At 33.3% G+C, this 18,150-nt stretch overlaps 1 protein-coding gene across 2 annotated transcripts in view; it reads right to left on the reverse strand.

The window, feature by feature from the left end:
- Positions 1-1,083: 1,083 nt before the first annotated feature.
- Positions 1,084-18,150, reverse strand: part of TFPI (tissue factor pathway inhibitor) — a 90,304-nt gene continuing 73,237 nt past the window's right edge. For both annotated transcript variants that reach the window (XM_003823514.5, XM_024927920.4), the window contains 2 exons: positions 4,593-4,772; positions 1,084-3,885 (listed from right to left, as the gene is read on the reverse strand). In XM_003823514.5, coding sequence (XP_003823562.1) covers positions 3,779-3,885; positions 4,593-4,772 — 287 coding nt within the window. In that variant the 3' untranslated portion in view covers positions 1,084-3,778. The remainder of the gene's footprint in view (positions 3,886-4,592; positions 4,773-18,150) is intronic.

Genomic DNA, 18,150 nt, shown 5'->3' on the forward strand with positions numbered 1-18,150 from the left:
AATTTTTAGAAGACTTTACCCTGAAAAGATGTGGACCTTAAATTCTGAAAGTCATATTGAAACCTTGTGCAACTAGAAAATAAAGGCAGAATATATTGAGCAGCAGAATCATGAGCCAAAGATAGACTGAGTTTTATTGACCTAATATGCCACCCTGAATCTATCTATACTAAAGTCAAATTCCTCTGGTCTTTTTAGTTTTGTGATTCAAATATATCTCTGTTTTATTTCAAACTGATTGGGTTAGAAATTTTACAATCTGTGGCTAAATTAATGAGGAAATCATATTCATTGTCCTAATGCTCCATTTTATTTATTATAAGGTTAAAGTCTCTCTCTGTCTCCCTTTTCCTGGTACAATAAATTACCATGCACCTACTATCTAAATATTTCTTATATTTATAAGTACTCTGAGTAATTCTAACCAAGAAACTAGCTATGTGGTTGTAAGTAGTTCAGAAACTGGACCTGCAGGACCAACAAAAGCAAGGTTTTCTGTTCTACCTAGCAAAATGTGGGGAAAGTGATTAAAGTACATCCCAGCCAAAGTCCCTGAGAAAGCACTTAAAGTCAAAAGTTGGAAACACTAAATAAAATTGCTAATTTGCTAAAAACCAGGTAAGAGCAGGAGCTGCTGATGACAGAATCAACCAACGGCCTAAATAGTTAGCTAGTTTAGTGTCATGATTTTTTTTCTTCTAATATAGAGATGGGCTAGGCCAAATACAATAGCCAGGATAGGAAGTTATGTAATGTATAGTTATATAACATATAGTTAAGTATACATGTCTATATTCATACAATTGTATATGAAATGAGTGATGAAAATATATATGTAGCAGAGTAAATTTTAAATGTATAGATTGTTAGGACATAGTGTACTAATTTGTTTGACAAATAAATTATAATATATGGGTATGTACTTGCAATTAAAAGGCAGCTATTAACAATTCCAATTTAAGGAAATAAAACCAGAGTGTGGGAACAATTATTTTTGGTCTTAAGATTTTGTACCTTTATGATAACTAATGAGCATTGAATTCTTTTTTATGTACTAAAATCTTTACGAGTACAACAGCCAGGTTTCATTACTCAGAATAATATATTTTACTTCTTATAATGTAAAAAATATAATCGTTTGAGTGGTTTTCAGCATGATCTGTTAATTTTGAATACAGAGAATGAACAAAGCAGGTAAATATATGTATATGCTGAATAATGTAATTCCATATACAATTCACAGTTAGATGCACTTGATTGTGGAAAATAAAGGAAGACAATAACATCAAGATCTTATTCCAAAACACGGTAAAAATAACGTCCACATGCATTAAACATTTCAAGCCATCTCAGTATATGTCTTTCTTGAGTAAGTAGTGAACCAATGGACCAGTGGTTATTGTTGGAGAAAACAATTAGGCAACTCATCAATGCGCTATTTATACAATCTTAGTGACTATTTACCACTTCACCTAAGTAGACTTTCCCACTCATTTGAAGCTATTGCTATCTATAAATAAATGGCAACGGGAAATGTTTCACAAGGGCCTTTGATTTCCAAAACTCTCAAATTCCACAGCAAAGACTCAATTTAAGGCAATTATTTATGCACTGAATATTTGAATGAAGATGTATTATTTTCCTTAAGTGAAAAAAGCTGATACTATTTTGTAATGATAAAATTTGTATACCACAGTAGAAAATGATTTGCAATTATGTGTTAGGACTTTTCATATTCCATATTGAAACATAGTGATTCTGTAGCTGGCATCAGCTGTACCCTGACTTCACATGAATGGCCTGGAGGGGATCATATTTTTAAACAGGAAATCAGTGTGAATTAGCTGAGTAATTAACATTCAGTGTACAGTGAGCATTCTTAACTAAATCAAAGTAGTCATGAAAGAAAGTACTGTTGGTAAATCCAAAAACATACATCAAAATTAAATAGTGAGGTTGAAGGTTGTAGTTAAGTACCAACTAGTGTGAGTTCTGGGAGCATTTTGAAATGGTGGAGGAATGTACTAAATTTCTGAGGAATTAATACTGATGGGAAGGATGCAGTAAAGAGTAAAAACGGGGGCATTGTGGTTTATACCTGTAATCCCAGCACTTTGGGAGGCTGGGGCTGGAAGATTGCTTGAGCCCAGGTGTTCAAGACAAGCCTAGGTAACGTGGTAAAACTCGTCTCTACAAAAATTACGTAAATTAGCTGGTGTGGTGGCCTGCACCTCTAGTCCCAGCTAGGTGGGAGGTTTCAGTGACCCGTGATTGCACCACTGCACTCCAGCCTGGGTGACAGAGTGGGACCCTGTCTAAAAAAAATAACAAAACAAAACAAAATGAAAAAAAAAAAAAAGAAAAAAGAAAAGAAAAAGAAAAAAGTAAAAAGCCTAGGGATTGGGTGAACTTTTTTGAAAAAAAAAACAACAACAACAAAGCATAAAGATTTGGAGACTGTTTAGATGTGGTATATGAGGGAAAACAAGAAATCTAAATTGAGTTCAAAATTTCAATCCTGAAGAACAGGCAGAATTATACTATCATTGTTAGCGAGAAGTCATGAAGCTATTCATGAAGCTAGTCATGAAGCTATTCATACCAAATGAATGAAATGGTTGTTTCTAAATCAGTTCCAATTCCAGTGTCAAATTTGAGGTGAACACTACAGAAACTGACATGTCTTGGAGGTTGTTGAGGTTGTTGAGGTTGTTGAGATGCCAGACTGCACATGGCTCAGCAATAAATGAAAGATACAGGTCTGGATATAGTGAATTAACTCCAGCAAAATATTAAATCCCCAAGAATGACTAGCACATGAATTTTCTAGTAGACTCTTCCCTGCTGATAATTTTCTCTTCAACAGAAATAACCTACTTTTTAAAGCATGAATTATTAGTTGCATTGTGTGCAAATCCTAATGATAACTGAATAGATTTCAGAAGGTTTAAATATTTTTGTTATTTTTAGTAAGAGGAAATATTGGGAAGCATAGTATTAAGAAGTACATATAAATAATTCCCTCTCGATTGCCATAAAACTTCTTGTTTCCATAAAGGTTCTCGTTATCATGAGTTGTATTTAACATACAATTATTCAGTCATCTTGACTGATAGAATGGGCTATGGTCAAACAAAAAAAAAAAAGTGAAACCAATCCAAATCAGGCAGGCACATGATGCGGAGTTGACTGTTCAAAGACAGTTTAGCTCAATATAGATGGAAGTACTGGTTAGTACAAAAGGAGAAAAACTATGTCTAAAGAGGGAAGCACATAATAGAATTCTATTATTACCAGTCTTTTTAAATACACAATTGAATAAACTTTATCAGAAGCAGGTGTTTGTCACCATTTTATATGTGAAACTCAGGAAGTTCTTGATTTTTTAAGAGCTGTATTCCTTAATCTGGTTACAGGCTATAAAGGAGATAATCATTTACATGATCATATTCTCAAACAGATGGTCACCAAATGGAATCAAAGGACTGATTTGATGTAGCCGGTAGTATGATAATTTGTAGTTAAATGAAAATACAGATAGATCCAGAAAATAAGTAATTTCCCAGTAGCCAGTTAATAAATTACAGACCTAGAATAAGCAATTTAACAAGATTAGAAAAGCAACTCTGATACAAATGTGTTGATAACAAGTACAATAAGCATAGAAAATTTAATGAACATATTAATTAAAAGCATTTTAGAAGAAAAATAGAAAATCATAGTGAAACATTTCATATAAAATATTTAGTAGAATTAATGTTATATTGCTATAACAAATTCACATATTTTTAACAAAAATTTCTTCGTATGCTATTTTCACTCTCTGCTTCTTTCTTTTTCTTTTGGTTTTAATTAGGCCTCCTTTTGATATTCTTTGGATGAAACCTATAAGAGGAAGAGGAATAAATTAATGTGTGATAAAATAACACAATGAAATGTTTTATCTAAAATCTTCTCAAAGTAACTTTTAATATTTAAATCCAAAAGATGTTATTGATTTAAAAGCCTTTAATTTGTCCATGTATTCGTGTAGAACAATTTATTTTTAAGGACGTTACTTTGCATATATGAGTTAATAAAAATGGATAAGCATGCCATTCATTTTTATTATTAGTTCCTCTTCTGTTACAAATCCATGCTTGCTTTATTTTTAAATAGTAGAAATGTGGTTGTATGTGGTTGATTAAATTACAGATAGTTTTTATTTGCATTTTTATACTCTTCTTAGTCTTTTATAAACATGCATTACTTTTATATTCAGAAGACATTAATAAATATGTTAAAATTTTGTGCATTACAAGAAAGCTTAAAACAATTTTGGTATAGTCTTTTAAAGTGAATGCTTAGTATTTGAACACTAAAAGAATAACATGTTTAATTTGTTTTAAATTGATTCTTTTTCTATGAGGACATTAAAAGAAATTACAGTTACCTATCTAGCAATATTATCTAAATGTAATTGAAGAGGACATTTATTAGCTAGATACTTTCTTATAATAAAGATAATTAATTTCATATCTTAATAGATTATCATTTCAATTCAATTGCTATCTTAAACACTAGTCAATTAATGGGAAGAGTATCTTCTATACCTTTTTTACATGCCCTCAGACATTCTTGTTTGGAAGTAAAATTGTTTTCATTTCCCCCACATCCACTGTATTTAAATGGGCGGCATTTCCCAATGACTGAATTGTAGTAGAATCTGTTCACATTGGCACGACACAATCCTCTGTCTGCTGGAGTGAGACACCATGAGGGACCGTGAAATTCTAAAAACAATCAGGAAAACATGGTAAACCATATGTGATAGTGGATTTCAGGTTTTCGTATTGTATATTGTTTATAGATTAATGTTGTTGCATGTGTATGTAAAACAGTAATCTGAATGAATAAAGGGGTATTTAATAAAATTCGTGCATTTCAATTCTAGGAAAATGCTTAACAAAACCATGTGTCCAGTATATTAAGATCTTTCTCCAATGAATTAAAAAATCTCATTTGCTAAAGAGAAGTGTTATGATTACTCTTTATATGAACAAACTATTTGTACATAATAAAAACCACTCTTCAACAATGTAACTGCTGAAAATTTCTTACACACACACACACACACACACACATCACACATATATATTCATTTACATATCATTTGTTCACAAATATTTAGCTTTAAAAAATTCTAATGAGCAAAGTTTTTATTTGTGATGTAACAAAAACACTGAAGCTGAGGAAGAGTTACTTCTCTTGACTAAACACATGCTGACTGATGTAATACAAGCACAGTTTAAAGTGGAGGAATTCAGGTATGGCAAGTTTTAAGTTTCAAGGAATGAGTCCAGATGAGTTGTTTGTCTTGGTAGCATTTTTTTTCTCATATTTGAAGCTTAGTTCTAGATGAGTTAAATGTTTTTGCAAAGGAAGCAATATTGATAAAGCCAGTGAAATGAAACATTGATTTGGATCAGACAGATAAGCTGGTTTGTCAATGGGATCAATCAATGGTTTTCAAAAACAGAAGAGAAAAATACAATTAGGGTAATAAAAGGAGCACTCATTTGCCAAATCAAAAGAGAAATTAGTTTCAGCTGAATGTTAGTTTTTAGCTCTCTGGGAATTACTGTCAGTGAGGGGCACCGAGTACTCTTCGGTAGCACAGCTAAACTGCTTGATGTTAATAAACCAGTACTACAGGTAAGTTGTTGTATGGCAAGGAATCAATACAAGAAAACTTTAATGGCTTTGTCAAATGGTGAGATGTGATACAAGCAAATACAGAGGAGGAAGATTTGCTAAATGTCCAATATTAGCAGAAAATAGAACTTTGAGGAATCCAGTGGTTAATGAAGGTGAATAGATTGTGCTTTAAGCAAGAAGCAGTCTTTTGGCAAATAAACCCCAGATGAACAGACTGTAAAAGAAAAGAAATAAAACAAAGTGAGAAAAAATGAAAAAAAATCTCAAATTGATATAAACATTTTTTAGCACCTCCTGCCTTCTAGATATTTAAATAAGGACTAGAGTGTCTTGATATAGTAACTCAGGTAATAAAAAATATTCTGGGAAATATGAGAGGGAATGAATACTGTGAGAATAATTTATGAGAAGAAATTTGAGACAGGTGATATTTTTGTGCCAAACTATATCAATAAGATATCAGAACTATAATCAAATAAAGAGTATGTAGTTTTACTTAGGTCTTTGACTAGGTATATATGCAGTGATTTTAAGAAGACCTTCTAGGATTTGTAAAATGAAAACATCGTTTTAAATCATATGTAGCCCTTTATGTTTTACCTTCTCCTATGTGGGGATTATAGTGCGTGATTTTTTAAATAATTTTTATTGTGTATATGTGAGGTTTACAAAATGATGTTATGGGATACATATAGATAGTAAAATAGTTGCTATAGTGAAGCAGATTAACATGTTCATCTTCTCACAGTTACATTTTTGTGTGTGTGACAAGGGTAGCTAAAATCTACTTATATAACAAAAATCCCTAACACAATACTGTTTTACTAACTGTCGTCTTCATGTTGTACATTAGATCTCTAGGCTTATTTATCCTACATGCCTGTATTTTGTATCCTTTGACATGATGATATGCCATCATAAATCAAAGTTGAATGGTGAGAATGTGTGCTAGACATTCTAGAAAATGTTGACATTTCCTGTCACTAAGAATTATTTATATTAGAGGAATTTTCTAGCAGTCTAGGAGAGTTATATTGTAATTGAGTTGTACTATTGTACACACTTTTCCAATGTGTGTGATGTGTATTATCATCCTTGCACAGTGTAGAATATAAAATGATTATTAATTGCCACCACTTTGATATCATGAGCTTCCAGTTATCACCTATGTTCAGAAACAAAAGAGATGCACTAGATGCAATTAACCTAATTTGAGAAACAGATAAAACAGAGGAAATTGCTATCGCTTTTTTTCCTGTTTAAACACCCACAGTAACTTCAAAATAGATGTGTATGATAAAATGATTTATGACTTATACATCAATTTCACTTTAGCATTTTGTATGTAAGATATATCTGCCCACAGTAAGTTGCAGATAATATGTGTGAATGTGGTTGTAAGTTGTATCCTTCTTTGCAAATGTTAGTTGTTACGTCTAAATAGCAATGCCAGACATCAAGCCCCCTTATTCCAGAACAGAGAAAATTTTCTGATGACAGGGAGCAAACTTCTTCTCTTTTCCCACATACAACCTATAGTAAACATGGCCCAATCATAAAATCAAGGTTATTTCAAAATGGGAAAAAGCTAGGCTAGTACATATGGGGCTACAGTCCCTAGATTGGACGTATGAGAAGAGGAGCCTCTGTTATCATAGACCAAGAACAGCAGGTGAATCCTAGAACCATTTGGGCCTTTCCATTGAAGCTGAAACCATGGAAGATACACCACAGATGTGGTGGAGAGACATATACTAGCTTCAGTCTTCCTTTGACCATCCAGTCATCCAACAAGGCCTGCCATTTACCAAATCCTTTCAGAAGCCAGAGGAGAAAGTTCCCCATAAAACCACATGAGGCAGGGTGAAAGCAGGGGATTGGTTTGAGAGCAAACAGACAGTTGACCAGCATAGATGCCAGCAGAGAAAACTTCACTAAATATCCAAGGCATCAGATTGCCTCTACTGACACTCTTTATGACTTCTGAATCAGAGGGTGTCTGGCATGCTGCTTCTGACAGCCTGGGATTTGGTATGCAGATGCACCTATAATCAGATACTTGCTCCTACTTGTCCATGACTGATGCAATGTCAGTTGTTTATCTATCTTACTTCGCCCTTATTTCAACCACTGCTTACGCAGATCATTCAACACAACAGAGTTTTGACCCAGATCAACAGTGAGGTTCCTAACACTAGAAATGGCAATATTTCGATAGTGCATTAAAATGTGAAGTTAATCACTAAGGATATTGTATTATGTGTAATTAACTTTTAGAGGTTTTTAAAGATGCAATAAATTATTGTCAGTTAAGGAATCATTATAAGGCGGTTATTCTTCAGAACATAAATTTTACCTGATATGTAAACTAATTCATTTATCTTAAGATCATTTTAACTCTGAGCAGTAAAACTATCATTGGGTTACTATACCATAAATCACAGTAAAATTAAAGTAATGAAGCAAATGGTTTCTTAAGAATATTTTAGTTCCATTTGAATTTTTTTCACTTCTTGAAGAGAAAAACTTGATTGTTTCCAAATAGCAAATTTATTCTACATATAGATCAGCACTCATCTATTCAAAATCCAGGATTTGCTATCTACAATGAAAGAAAATATAAAGGTTTTGCGAAATGTGATTTTTTTAGTTGAGATTATAATTATTCACAGAAAGTTAAGATAGAATAAAAAGACACTAACCTGACTTTTGTTGTTTTTCCAAAGGGAATTTAATAATCAAATGCATTCTGTCTTGATTCTGCCATTAATAACCAGTTGTGTATCTTCTGTCTACAGGGTTTTTGATAGGTTTCAGAATTCAGGGTACACTTTTTTTTTTAAATCAGGAACTATCATGATCTAGTGTGACTGCTGAACTGTAAGATGGTGCTCTAAACTCAGTTTTACAGGTAAAGTTGTTAATGTAAATTTGCTTTGAGATTTGTACAGTAAACTTTGAATCATATATTCACTTTGAATCTTTACTGTGGTATCTTTTTTATGATTCTCATTTGGCTTGCCTACTTAGGCTTTTGTTTTACTAAACAAACTAGGTTTTAAGAAATATCTTACAACTTGTTAAGTACATTTATTTTATTCTTCTAAGACTTTTTAGGGAATTGAATAACAAATCTTTTTTAAAGTTTTTTTCTCTATAATTTTGTAGTAAAGAGAAATATAAATTATTTACTGCAAATTATCTTTGTAAAACTTTGAAATAATATAAAAGTATAACAAATGTAAAACAAAATTTATCCATAATTTGATTCTTGCCCTTTAACCACTACCAATGGTTTACATATCTCCAAATTGTTTGCATATTCAAATGTATTAATATAATATTCTATATTTATTACTATACTTGATAATATTTTGTGGCTGTGTCTCCACATTTTTATATAGGCCTCACTCTTTTTAATGTAGGTACAGTATTTCATTTTATGAGTTGACTACAGTATATTTAGTCAAATGGACATATGGATTATTATAATTTATTTTTTTCAGTACCAGACAGTGGCTCATGAACACCCATGTACACTGGTTCAGGTGCTTCCAGAGGACATACTTCTAAAATTAGAATTATGCAAAATCTATATTCAATTTATAACTTGGTAGATGTTGCTGAATTTTCCACTGAAACTTTTCACAAATTTATATGCCTACAACGACATTTAAAGTGCCTAAACCATTTAGCAAACCATGGACCATACTGCTATGAATTTATCTCCTATTCTACACTTTTTTTCTTCCCCATGCCAACAAAAGTAGAAGGGTACTATGTGGGACAAGAAACTGCTTATAGCTTGCCAAATGTTATATGAAATATCATTTACATGAAATCCAAATGTCATTAATTTGAAGATACACTATTATGTACTATTCATGAACAAAGAAAGACACAGCCAGGCATGGTGGCTCACACCTGTAATCCCAGCACTTTGGGAGGCCGAGGTGAGTGGATCACCTGAGGTCCGGAGTTTGAGACCAGCCTGACCAACTAGGTGAAACCCTGTCTCTACTAAGAATACAAAAATTAGCTGGGCGTGGTGGCACACGCCTGTGGTCCCAGCTACTAGGGAGGCTGAGGCAGGAGAATCACTTGAACTCCGGAGGTGAGGTTGCAAGTGAGCTGAGATTGAGCCACTGCACTTCAGCCTGGGTAACAGAACAAGACTCCATCTCGAAAAAAAAAAAAGAAAGAAAAACATAATTACACTGTTATACACTATCAGTTATAAGTTTCATCATCATTAGAATCATGTTAAAAGGTAGAAAAACCTGCATGTTAGAATCAAGAAAATATAATAATTTATATTTTGTACCAACACACAATACATACATATATATACAAGCACATATAAATGAGAATAGAATTTATATATGTATCCATTGGGCAAATATTTAAGAGGACGTGCAATCAGTTGGGAGGATGATTACTATAGAGATAGCTTTATTAGGTAGGGAGCTTAGAGATTTGCTAGGTTAAATTTTACAAAAAGATACTTTTATGCTGAGCTTATTCTATATTGTTCGGGCTCCTCCAGCAGCTACTTCCAGTCTTGAACTTTATTTACTTTGTGGTAAGTTGAAAAAAAATACAAGAAAATAGTAAATGAGATATGCTAGAATGCCAACAGTGATTGTTTCTGCATAATGTGGATATGGCCAGTTTTTCTTCTTTTATTTTCTTTTTTATTCAAATTCTTTGCAATCATAATGCTCAAGATATATGATAGAAATAATATGTTAGAGTGAGTCCAGTGTCCTGAGGTAATAGATAAAAGGCTAGAGATTAGAGATTGGAATCTGTTTCTGAGTAGGAATGTGTGGTAAACTTGTCCCTCTCTCTGTAAAAAAGAAAGAGTATGTATCTCTATTCATTAATCAGGAGAAGTGGTATTAAATTGGTGGAAAGTGATATTCTAAAGAAAAAAAAAAAAAACGGGGAAGGGAATGGAAAAACAAGCACTGTGGAGCTTTTTTTTCCCCCCGTATGTGTATACTTGGCCACTTACCTGAGGATAAAGTATAGAAGGAGGGTTGCCAGTGAACTTAAAATTGAAAGGTCATAAAGAATGGACTGAGTGAAAACCTGCCCAGACAGAAACTCCCTCCACATATTAAAAGGGAAGGAAATAAATTGGGTAGATGTTCTCTGGGTTGGATTTCATTGCCTAGATACTGCGTAATCCATGGACAGAGTTCATAAAGTCATGTTTCTTCAGGGATTTGTCTAAGCAAAGCCACAAAGAAAGAAAGCCATGGTAAAATTATAGATTGTACAGCTATTGAGTATACTTTATTCTAAGATAATTATATCTTATAATGCATTAGAAAAACTTTCTTCATGACATATATGTAAAATTTTAAGCCCTACAAAATTTTAGTAAAAGTAAAAAATTAACATTTAGTCTGTTGATCAGCTTTTTAGGAAGAATGGGATTTTAGTAAGCAGAGAATACAGAGAAGCATATGGGTGAAGGAAAGTAAAAACACAAAGGTCAGAATGTTTCTGGTTTGCTTGGGGGTACTTCGCAAACTCCAGGCTATCTGGAGAACATAACACAAAAAAGAGTATAGTGGGATACAAGGCTGGAAAATTACATTTAGGTCAAATTAAGAAGATTCTTGAATACTATTATATTTAGATTTTTATAATGCAGACATTAAAGAGCCACTGAAATTATTGAATAATGAAAAGACAAGTTCTGATCTTGTTGAATACGTGAAGCAAACTCAACCAGGCATGCTTAGGTTGAATCCAGTAACTTTCAATAGAGAAGAATATAAAATTACCACAACCGAAGCAGTTACCACGGGAGTAGCTAAAATTAAGCACCACATTGAATTTGGGCAGGTAGAGAGCTAGAGATGAAATAATTCTAGTGTTTCTACATTCAGAAGATGTAATACTTGTCTAATATGTTATGAAACATTATAGAATAAATTCTACTTATAATAGTTGTAATTTTTGTAAATTTTGGTGGCTTTTATTCATTGTGGCTTTACTTAGAAAAATATCTGAATATAAAGAGGAAATTGTAGACTATGTCCATGGGTTAGCCAGCATCCAGGCAAACGAGTTTGAAGTGGAAGATGAAGATAGAGCTCAAGTTTTGAGAAGATAGAATATTTTAATTTTGACATTGTTTAATGAACGTAAAATGTTATTGTGACTCTGTTCTCCCGTAACCCTTGTGCAGGTCTCTGTCTTAGTACGTAACACAGGCATTGAAGTCACCTATTTATTTATCTTCTTCCCTATTTGACAAAAACACCTATAAAGGACAAACTTACACTTTTATTATTCTCATATTCCCAGTACCTATGGTAGTTAGTCCCGTGTAGGAGACACTCAATGTTTGCTGAAATGAACTGAAATTAGGAAGTACACATATCTGTACCTTAGGTCATAAGATAAAGTTGAAAATATAGGTGTATATGTCCTTCAATTAGTTATAAGATCCAAAGACAAAAAAATTGTATAATTATGTTTGAATTTTCAAGTGCTATATATGTTATTTCAAAGAAACTTAGCATAAAATTTGTTAAATGAAGATATGTCAGATCAAGGTTACAGACTTTAGCTTCATTAAAAATGATCAATAACAAAATGTATACAAATAGTACTCATTTTTTGACTATAAACCTCGGATGAAAATAGGTCATCATCATCATTGAAAACAACCTCAAAAATTAATACTTTGCGCTTTAATTGTGTGCTCAACAACTGGGTTAAGAATTTTATGTCTCATTACAGTTTTCCAAAAGTTTTGAGATATTTCTTGCCACATATAACAAATGAGGAACCTGAAGCCGAGAGAAATTTTGTGATCTTTTTTTCAAGGCCACAGACTGAGTCAGCAAATAGCAGAACTGGAATTAAAAACCACATCTTTCTTTCTATAACGTCAATGCTCTCAACCACTAAGATATGTCATTCTGAAAACTAACTAGAAAATTAAGAAAATAATACCTGAGCAAAACTATTTTAATAATTTTATCAGATAAAAAGAAAATTGTCACAACTTCTCCTTTAGGACTGATGTCCAAATTCCCTCTTTTCTGAAGCTCAGGTTCAGAACATGCTAAATGTACCATAGTCCACGGTTACAAACATGAAGTTGAAGTTTCCTAAGTTTGAACAGGAGAAAGAGTTCTAATCAAAATAGGTCATCACACAAGGAGGCTAGAAACAAATCTTGGTGCAACAGTGCTGATTCAAACAGTATTTAGAGAGCTTGAACATTTGAAAGTAACAAGTATTGAGTTGGCATGGTCAACAGGGACTGATTCTAGAAACAACCACACCAAAGTTCCAGTCTTGCATCCATGTGATCATATCTGCACTGGTCACTCAGATCCATGTAATGCACTGGTCACTCAGATCCATGTAGTGGTATTAGATATGATCAAAACTGGAACCCCCACTTTTGATTAGATATAATCAAAAACTGGAAACCCCACTCCCCTGTGTCCCTAGAAGAGGCAGAGTTGGAATTTTCCTGATCAACAGATTTTATTTATTTATTTATGAGAGAGTCTTGCTGTCATCCAGGCTGGAGTGCAGTGGCACAATTACAGCTCACTGCAGCCTCAACCTCCCTGGCTCAAGCAATCCTACCTCAGCCTCCAGAATAAGTGGGTCTACGATCACAGGCCACCATACTGAGCTAATTATTTTATCTTTTGTAGAGAGAGGGTCTCTGCATGTCACCCAGGCTGGTCTTGAACTCCTGGGCTCAAGCTATCTTCCCACCCCAGCCTCCCAAAGCGCTGGTATTACAGGAGTGAGCCACTGCACCCAGCCACCATTTTGTATTAATACTTCTTAACTTCATTTCTGCAAAGATTTTCCATTACTCAAATAGAAAAAAGGTAGAGAATTACACACAACTTAGAGTAGCTCAAGTTTGTCTAAGCTATTTCTACCACATTACTAAGCTGCCCTACCCCAGTCACTATTAAATTCATATTACAATAAGGATTTTTCTTTTTTTTAAGCAAAAGAAGTCTTATCAAATTAGTATTATTAATTTATTAGTTTGTAGCTTGCATGGTATTAACTTGTAAACAATTTTGGTTTATAGTTGTATAATGATCATAATGAATTTATTCCTACTATGTTACTGGTTCATACAAAATGAAAGTTATTTTAAGTAATTTGGCTTACAAATTGGAAGTCTGTGATTTTTTTTCCTTTTAAAGGTATCTATATATTATTCAAGCTTGAGAAACACTTCTCTGGAGGACTTTTATGACTGGGGCAACAAATTATCTTGTGTTAAGACTAAAGATGGTCCAGGAAGAAAGGGATTAGAAAAGTAGACAGTGGTCATCTAGGGTGACTGCATTTTGATGGCAGTGATTTTGGCAGAGATGAAGTGCCACATTTTTGTTTCTCATCAGCATTCCTGTCAGGAAGTAGAAAACTTGCTGGGTGCTGTCCAAAACTTGTTATCTATTTTTGGAAAGCCAACTTGTCAGAAAATCAGAATATGAGGCTCCAGATTTACTATGCAGGCATCTTTAGATTATGAGGGATGTTCCTGTGCTTCTTGGTCTTAGAACACATTATGAAAGTCAAGATACTTCTTTAGAACTATGAAAGTGGACTGTGGATGAAGTGGGTTTTTTTTGTTTGTTTGTTTGTTTTTTAAGAACTGTAAACAGTGCTTGTGATGGCCTGTGGTATGCAGCTGGATGTGGAACTCTTTAGCCGGTGAGGGAGAGTTTCTCTCCAGAAAGTTCTCATGGTTTCAGTATTCCTCTACATGCAGTCACACCTTCAACAAGAGGCGAGATAATAACAAGGAGATAATAACAATCTCATGCAGATTTATAAATTGATTATATCAGTGATTGTGTTTGGCTGTCCATTAGGCCCTTTGTGAACATAACACCTGTTTCAGGCTAGTGATAACAAAAATCTTTTAAAAATGTATTTATGTATGCATAGATTTTATTTTCTATTTTTTCCACATAAATGGAATGTATGTCTGCAGGTCATACATTGAATACATTCAGGAGAGGGATAGAGTTTCAAGTAGCAAAAGGATCTTCAGGATGTCATCCAATTACTTTCCCTGGACCTGGAGGCTGGCAGGAGGCAATGTGGAACTGGGTCAGGTATATAGGAGTTCCCTTTCTCAGTCAGTGGCCAAATACTAGAATTGGGTTGGCAGTAGCTTTTTAAGTCTACCTGAATTTTCTTCCCCCCAGAATATCATAAAGCTGATGTAGTTCCAAGGCCCCTCTCAAGAGTTGATGTATGGGGCCAGGCAGAGTAGCTCATGCCTGTAATCCCAGCACTTTGGGTCAGGAGTTCCGAGACTAGCCTGGCCAACATGATGAAACCCTGTCTCTACTGAAAATACAAATATTAGCGGGGCGTGGTGGCACATGCCTGTAATCCCAGCTACACGGGAGGCTGAGGCAGGAGAATCCCTTGAACCTGGGAGGCGGAGATTGCAGTGAGCCGAGATCGCGCCATTGCACTCCAGCCTGGGCAATAAGAGTGAAACTCCATCTCAAAAACAGCAACAACAAAAAACAAAACAAAACAAAACAAAACAAAATAGTTGATGTATGGAAGCAAAGGGATGTATAAAAATCAGGAAAAAAATGACTTTTTTTCCATGAATAGTTAGGTCCAGTCAAAAGACTCACAACTAGCACGAACTCCTGAGAATATTCATTTTTCTTTGCTAGTTAGACATTTACAAGTGAGGTGCAGTGAGAAGACTATGTTTACTATGCATGTAAATATTAAAACTTTATTAGCAGTATGCTATCAAAGGCATCACGTATACATATAAATATTAAGGAAATGCCAAAAGCACAAATATTAACATAGGCATGAAATGCTATCCAATCCTAGAAAGAACATGGATGCATGAATGCAGAAGGCGTTCAGAAAGACTTGGTAAATATGAGCCGCATTCTTCCAACCATCATTTGTTCCTTCTTTTGTAACTGTGGATCACAAAATTGATAAATAAAAAATGTGAGTAATCTTTATATGTTTAACACTGTGGTCAATGCTGAGGGTGGGGGAAGTCTATAAACTGTATAGTACATTATGTTTTTCTTCAAAAAAATCTTGTAATCTAGACAGTGAGGCAGAGCAAACACAATATCTAATAGTACAAGTATTGAAGGAATCATAGTAAGAAGCCAGGGGAGAGAGACAGAAAGAAGGCCTCCTTATGGTAGTGAAAAGGCAGATTGGTTAAGAAGATGAGGAGGGTCAGTCAATTTTAGGTGGGGAAAATAACATAAAACATCCTTTAGAATAAGAGTGAGTAATTTGTGTTTAATGATAATGAAAAGGCCAATTTGAATGGACGGAAAAAAGTTATATTTAAGGGACAGAAAATATCTGCAATAGATAGAGGACTAGTGGACAATGCAGACAAATTTTAGGCAAGTGGATGAAGCTAAATTACCACATGATCGATGACTAGAAATAGGACAGTGATGTCAAAAAGGTCATGTATAATTTGTTACATATGACTGTTCCTTTTTGTCTCTCTCTCTCTAATATGCTTTAGTTTACTTATGTTAGATATATAATTACATTATGTGTTATATACAATATCTGGGTTATATCTGAGCTTTCTGATATCTATTTATTTATCTATTTGTCTCATGTCTATACAGCCTGGTTTGCCTAAGCCCCTATTAGTTTATGCTTATTTTGGGGGGATATCACGTTCATATATATATATATATATGATTTAAAAATACTGAAATACTTTTAAATATAAAACTATTTTTGTAGAGTCACCAAAACGACAATTCCAATTTTAAGTCAATGCATACATATATTTAAAATAGACATATACCTTAATTTTTTAGCACCCTCTTTAACTATCATTAGTGTTCCAAATTGGATGACATGATTGTTTAGGGAATCTAACCATGAAGGATTGATGATCTGAACGAAATAAATAGGAATGAAAATGGAAGAGACAGAAATAAACATTTCATAAAAAGCAATGAAATTTAATGAATGACTGGAAGAATAGAAGTGATACAAAGAAAATTACTAATCATTCAAATTGGAATAACCAGAAAAACAGTAGAAGAACTCAAAAAGTTCGGAAAGTTGGAAATGTCGAAAAGATAAAGAACAATTATACAAATAAACATCTTTTGACCTTGAAGCCCCATGATACTCCTCTGTGACAATAATCTCAACTTGTTTCTAATGAACACATTCAAACTCTTCGAGTTTCCATATATGCATTAATTTAATTCTAGTATGAATTCTTCTTAAAATCTTAGTCATGATTTTGAGACTGTATATTTACTGATGCATTTATCTGAATAACCAGAGACTTTATGAGTGTCTGAAATATAAATTTCTTCTGCAAATGGGAACTTACAAAGAAGTTGTTTAACAAATGAGAATCTAAGGCCTGGTGAGTTAAGTGTATTACTCTGAATCACATGGATAATAATAATGAGTAACCCTACACGAACTGACTAGATATCAGGCACTGTCTTAAGAAAGTTATGTATTTTGACTGATTTAACCTCACAACACAACCTATCAACTTAGTACTATAATATTACCATCCTCATTTTACATTGGAAAGATGAAACTCAGGTTAAGAAATATCTTAGGGTCACACAGCTATTAGTTGAAGAGTTGGGAATTTAACCCATGTCTTCAGGCTCAAAGGTTTTTTATCTGTTATATCATTATTTCAATCATGGGGGAAATCAAGAAGAACCAGTTGTGATGGCTTTCAATTCTAGCATTTATGCGCAAAATTGCACACATTTAGGGAAATTGCTTTAGAAATATTTCAGGTGGAGAGAACACACATTTATTTTAACTACATGGATATACTCAACACAGCCAATCAAACTGAAATAATGCACTCACGCTCAGGGATATGCTTACAAATCATTATTTAAAATCTCTTTAAGGAAGAGTAAGACTGTCTTTGAGATTACCTAAATAACTTGTTAATATTGAAATGTGGAAATAAAAAGAAAAATTACACCGGAATTGTGCTTAGTAAGTATTCAAGTATCTTGAATCAAGAAAGCTTACTGGAAAAATATATCTTGAAAGCCATTTACAACATTCCAGTAATTAAAAATAAATAGCAATTTTTAAAAGTCATATTATGATAATGTTTAACTAAACTTCTAAAATGCTTCCATAATATCGTGAAGAAAAACATTAAAATTATATTTATAAATATTTCACTTAATAATAATTGAATTTTAGAATATTCAAATACTCTACTTAAAGATTGTTATTTAGTGGAAAGAATTTAAAAACTGGTATTCCATTTATGTTGTGGGGCAGATTATTATTCCTGTACATTGAATTGAAACTTTAAAGGATTTACAGCTTTTCAAAATAACCTGATACCACAGAGAACTTTACACGTTTGATAAAACCCTTGAAAAACAAAGTTTTATGTAAACA

This window comes from Pan paniscus, chromosome 13 (assembly GCF_029289425.2).
Source record: "Pan paniscus chromosome 13, NHGRI_mPanPan1-v2.0_pri, whole genome shotgun sequence".
Classification (NCBI taxonomy): Eukaryota; Metazoa; Chordata; class Mammalia; order Primates; family Hominidae; genus Pan; species Pan paniscus.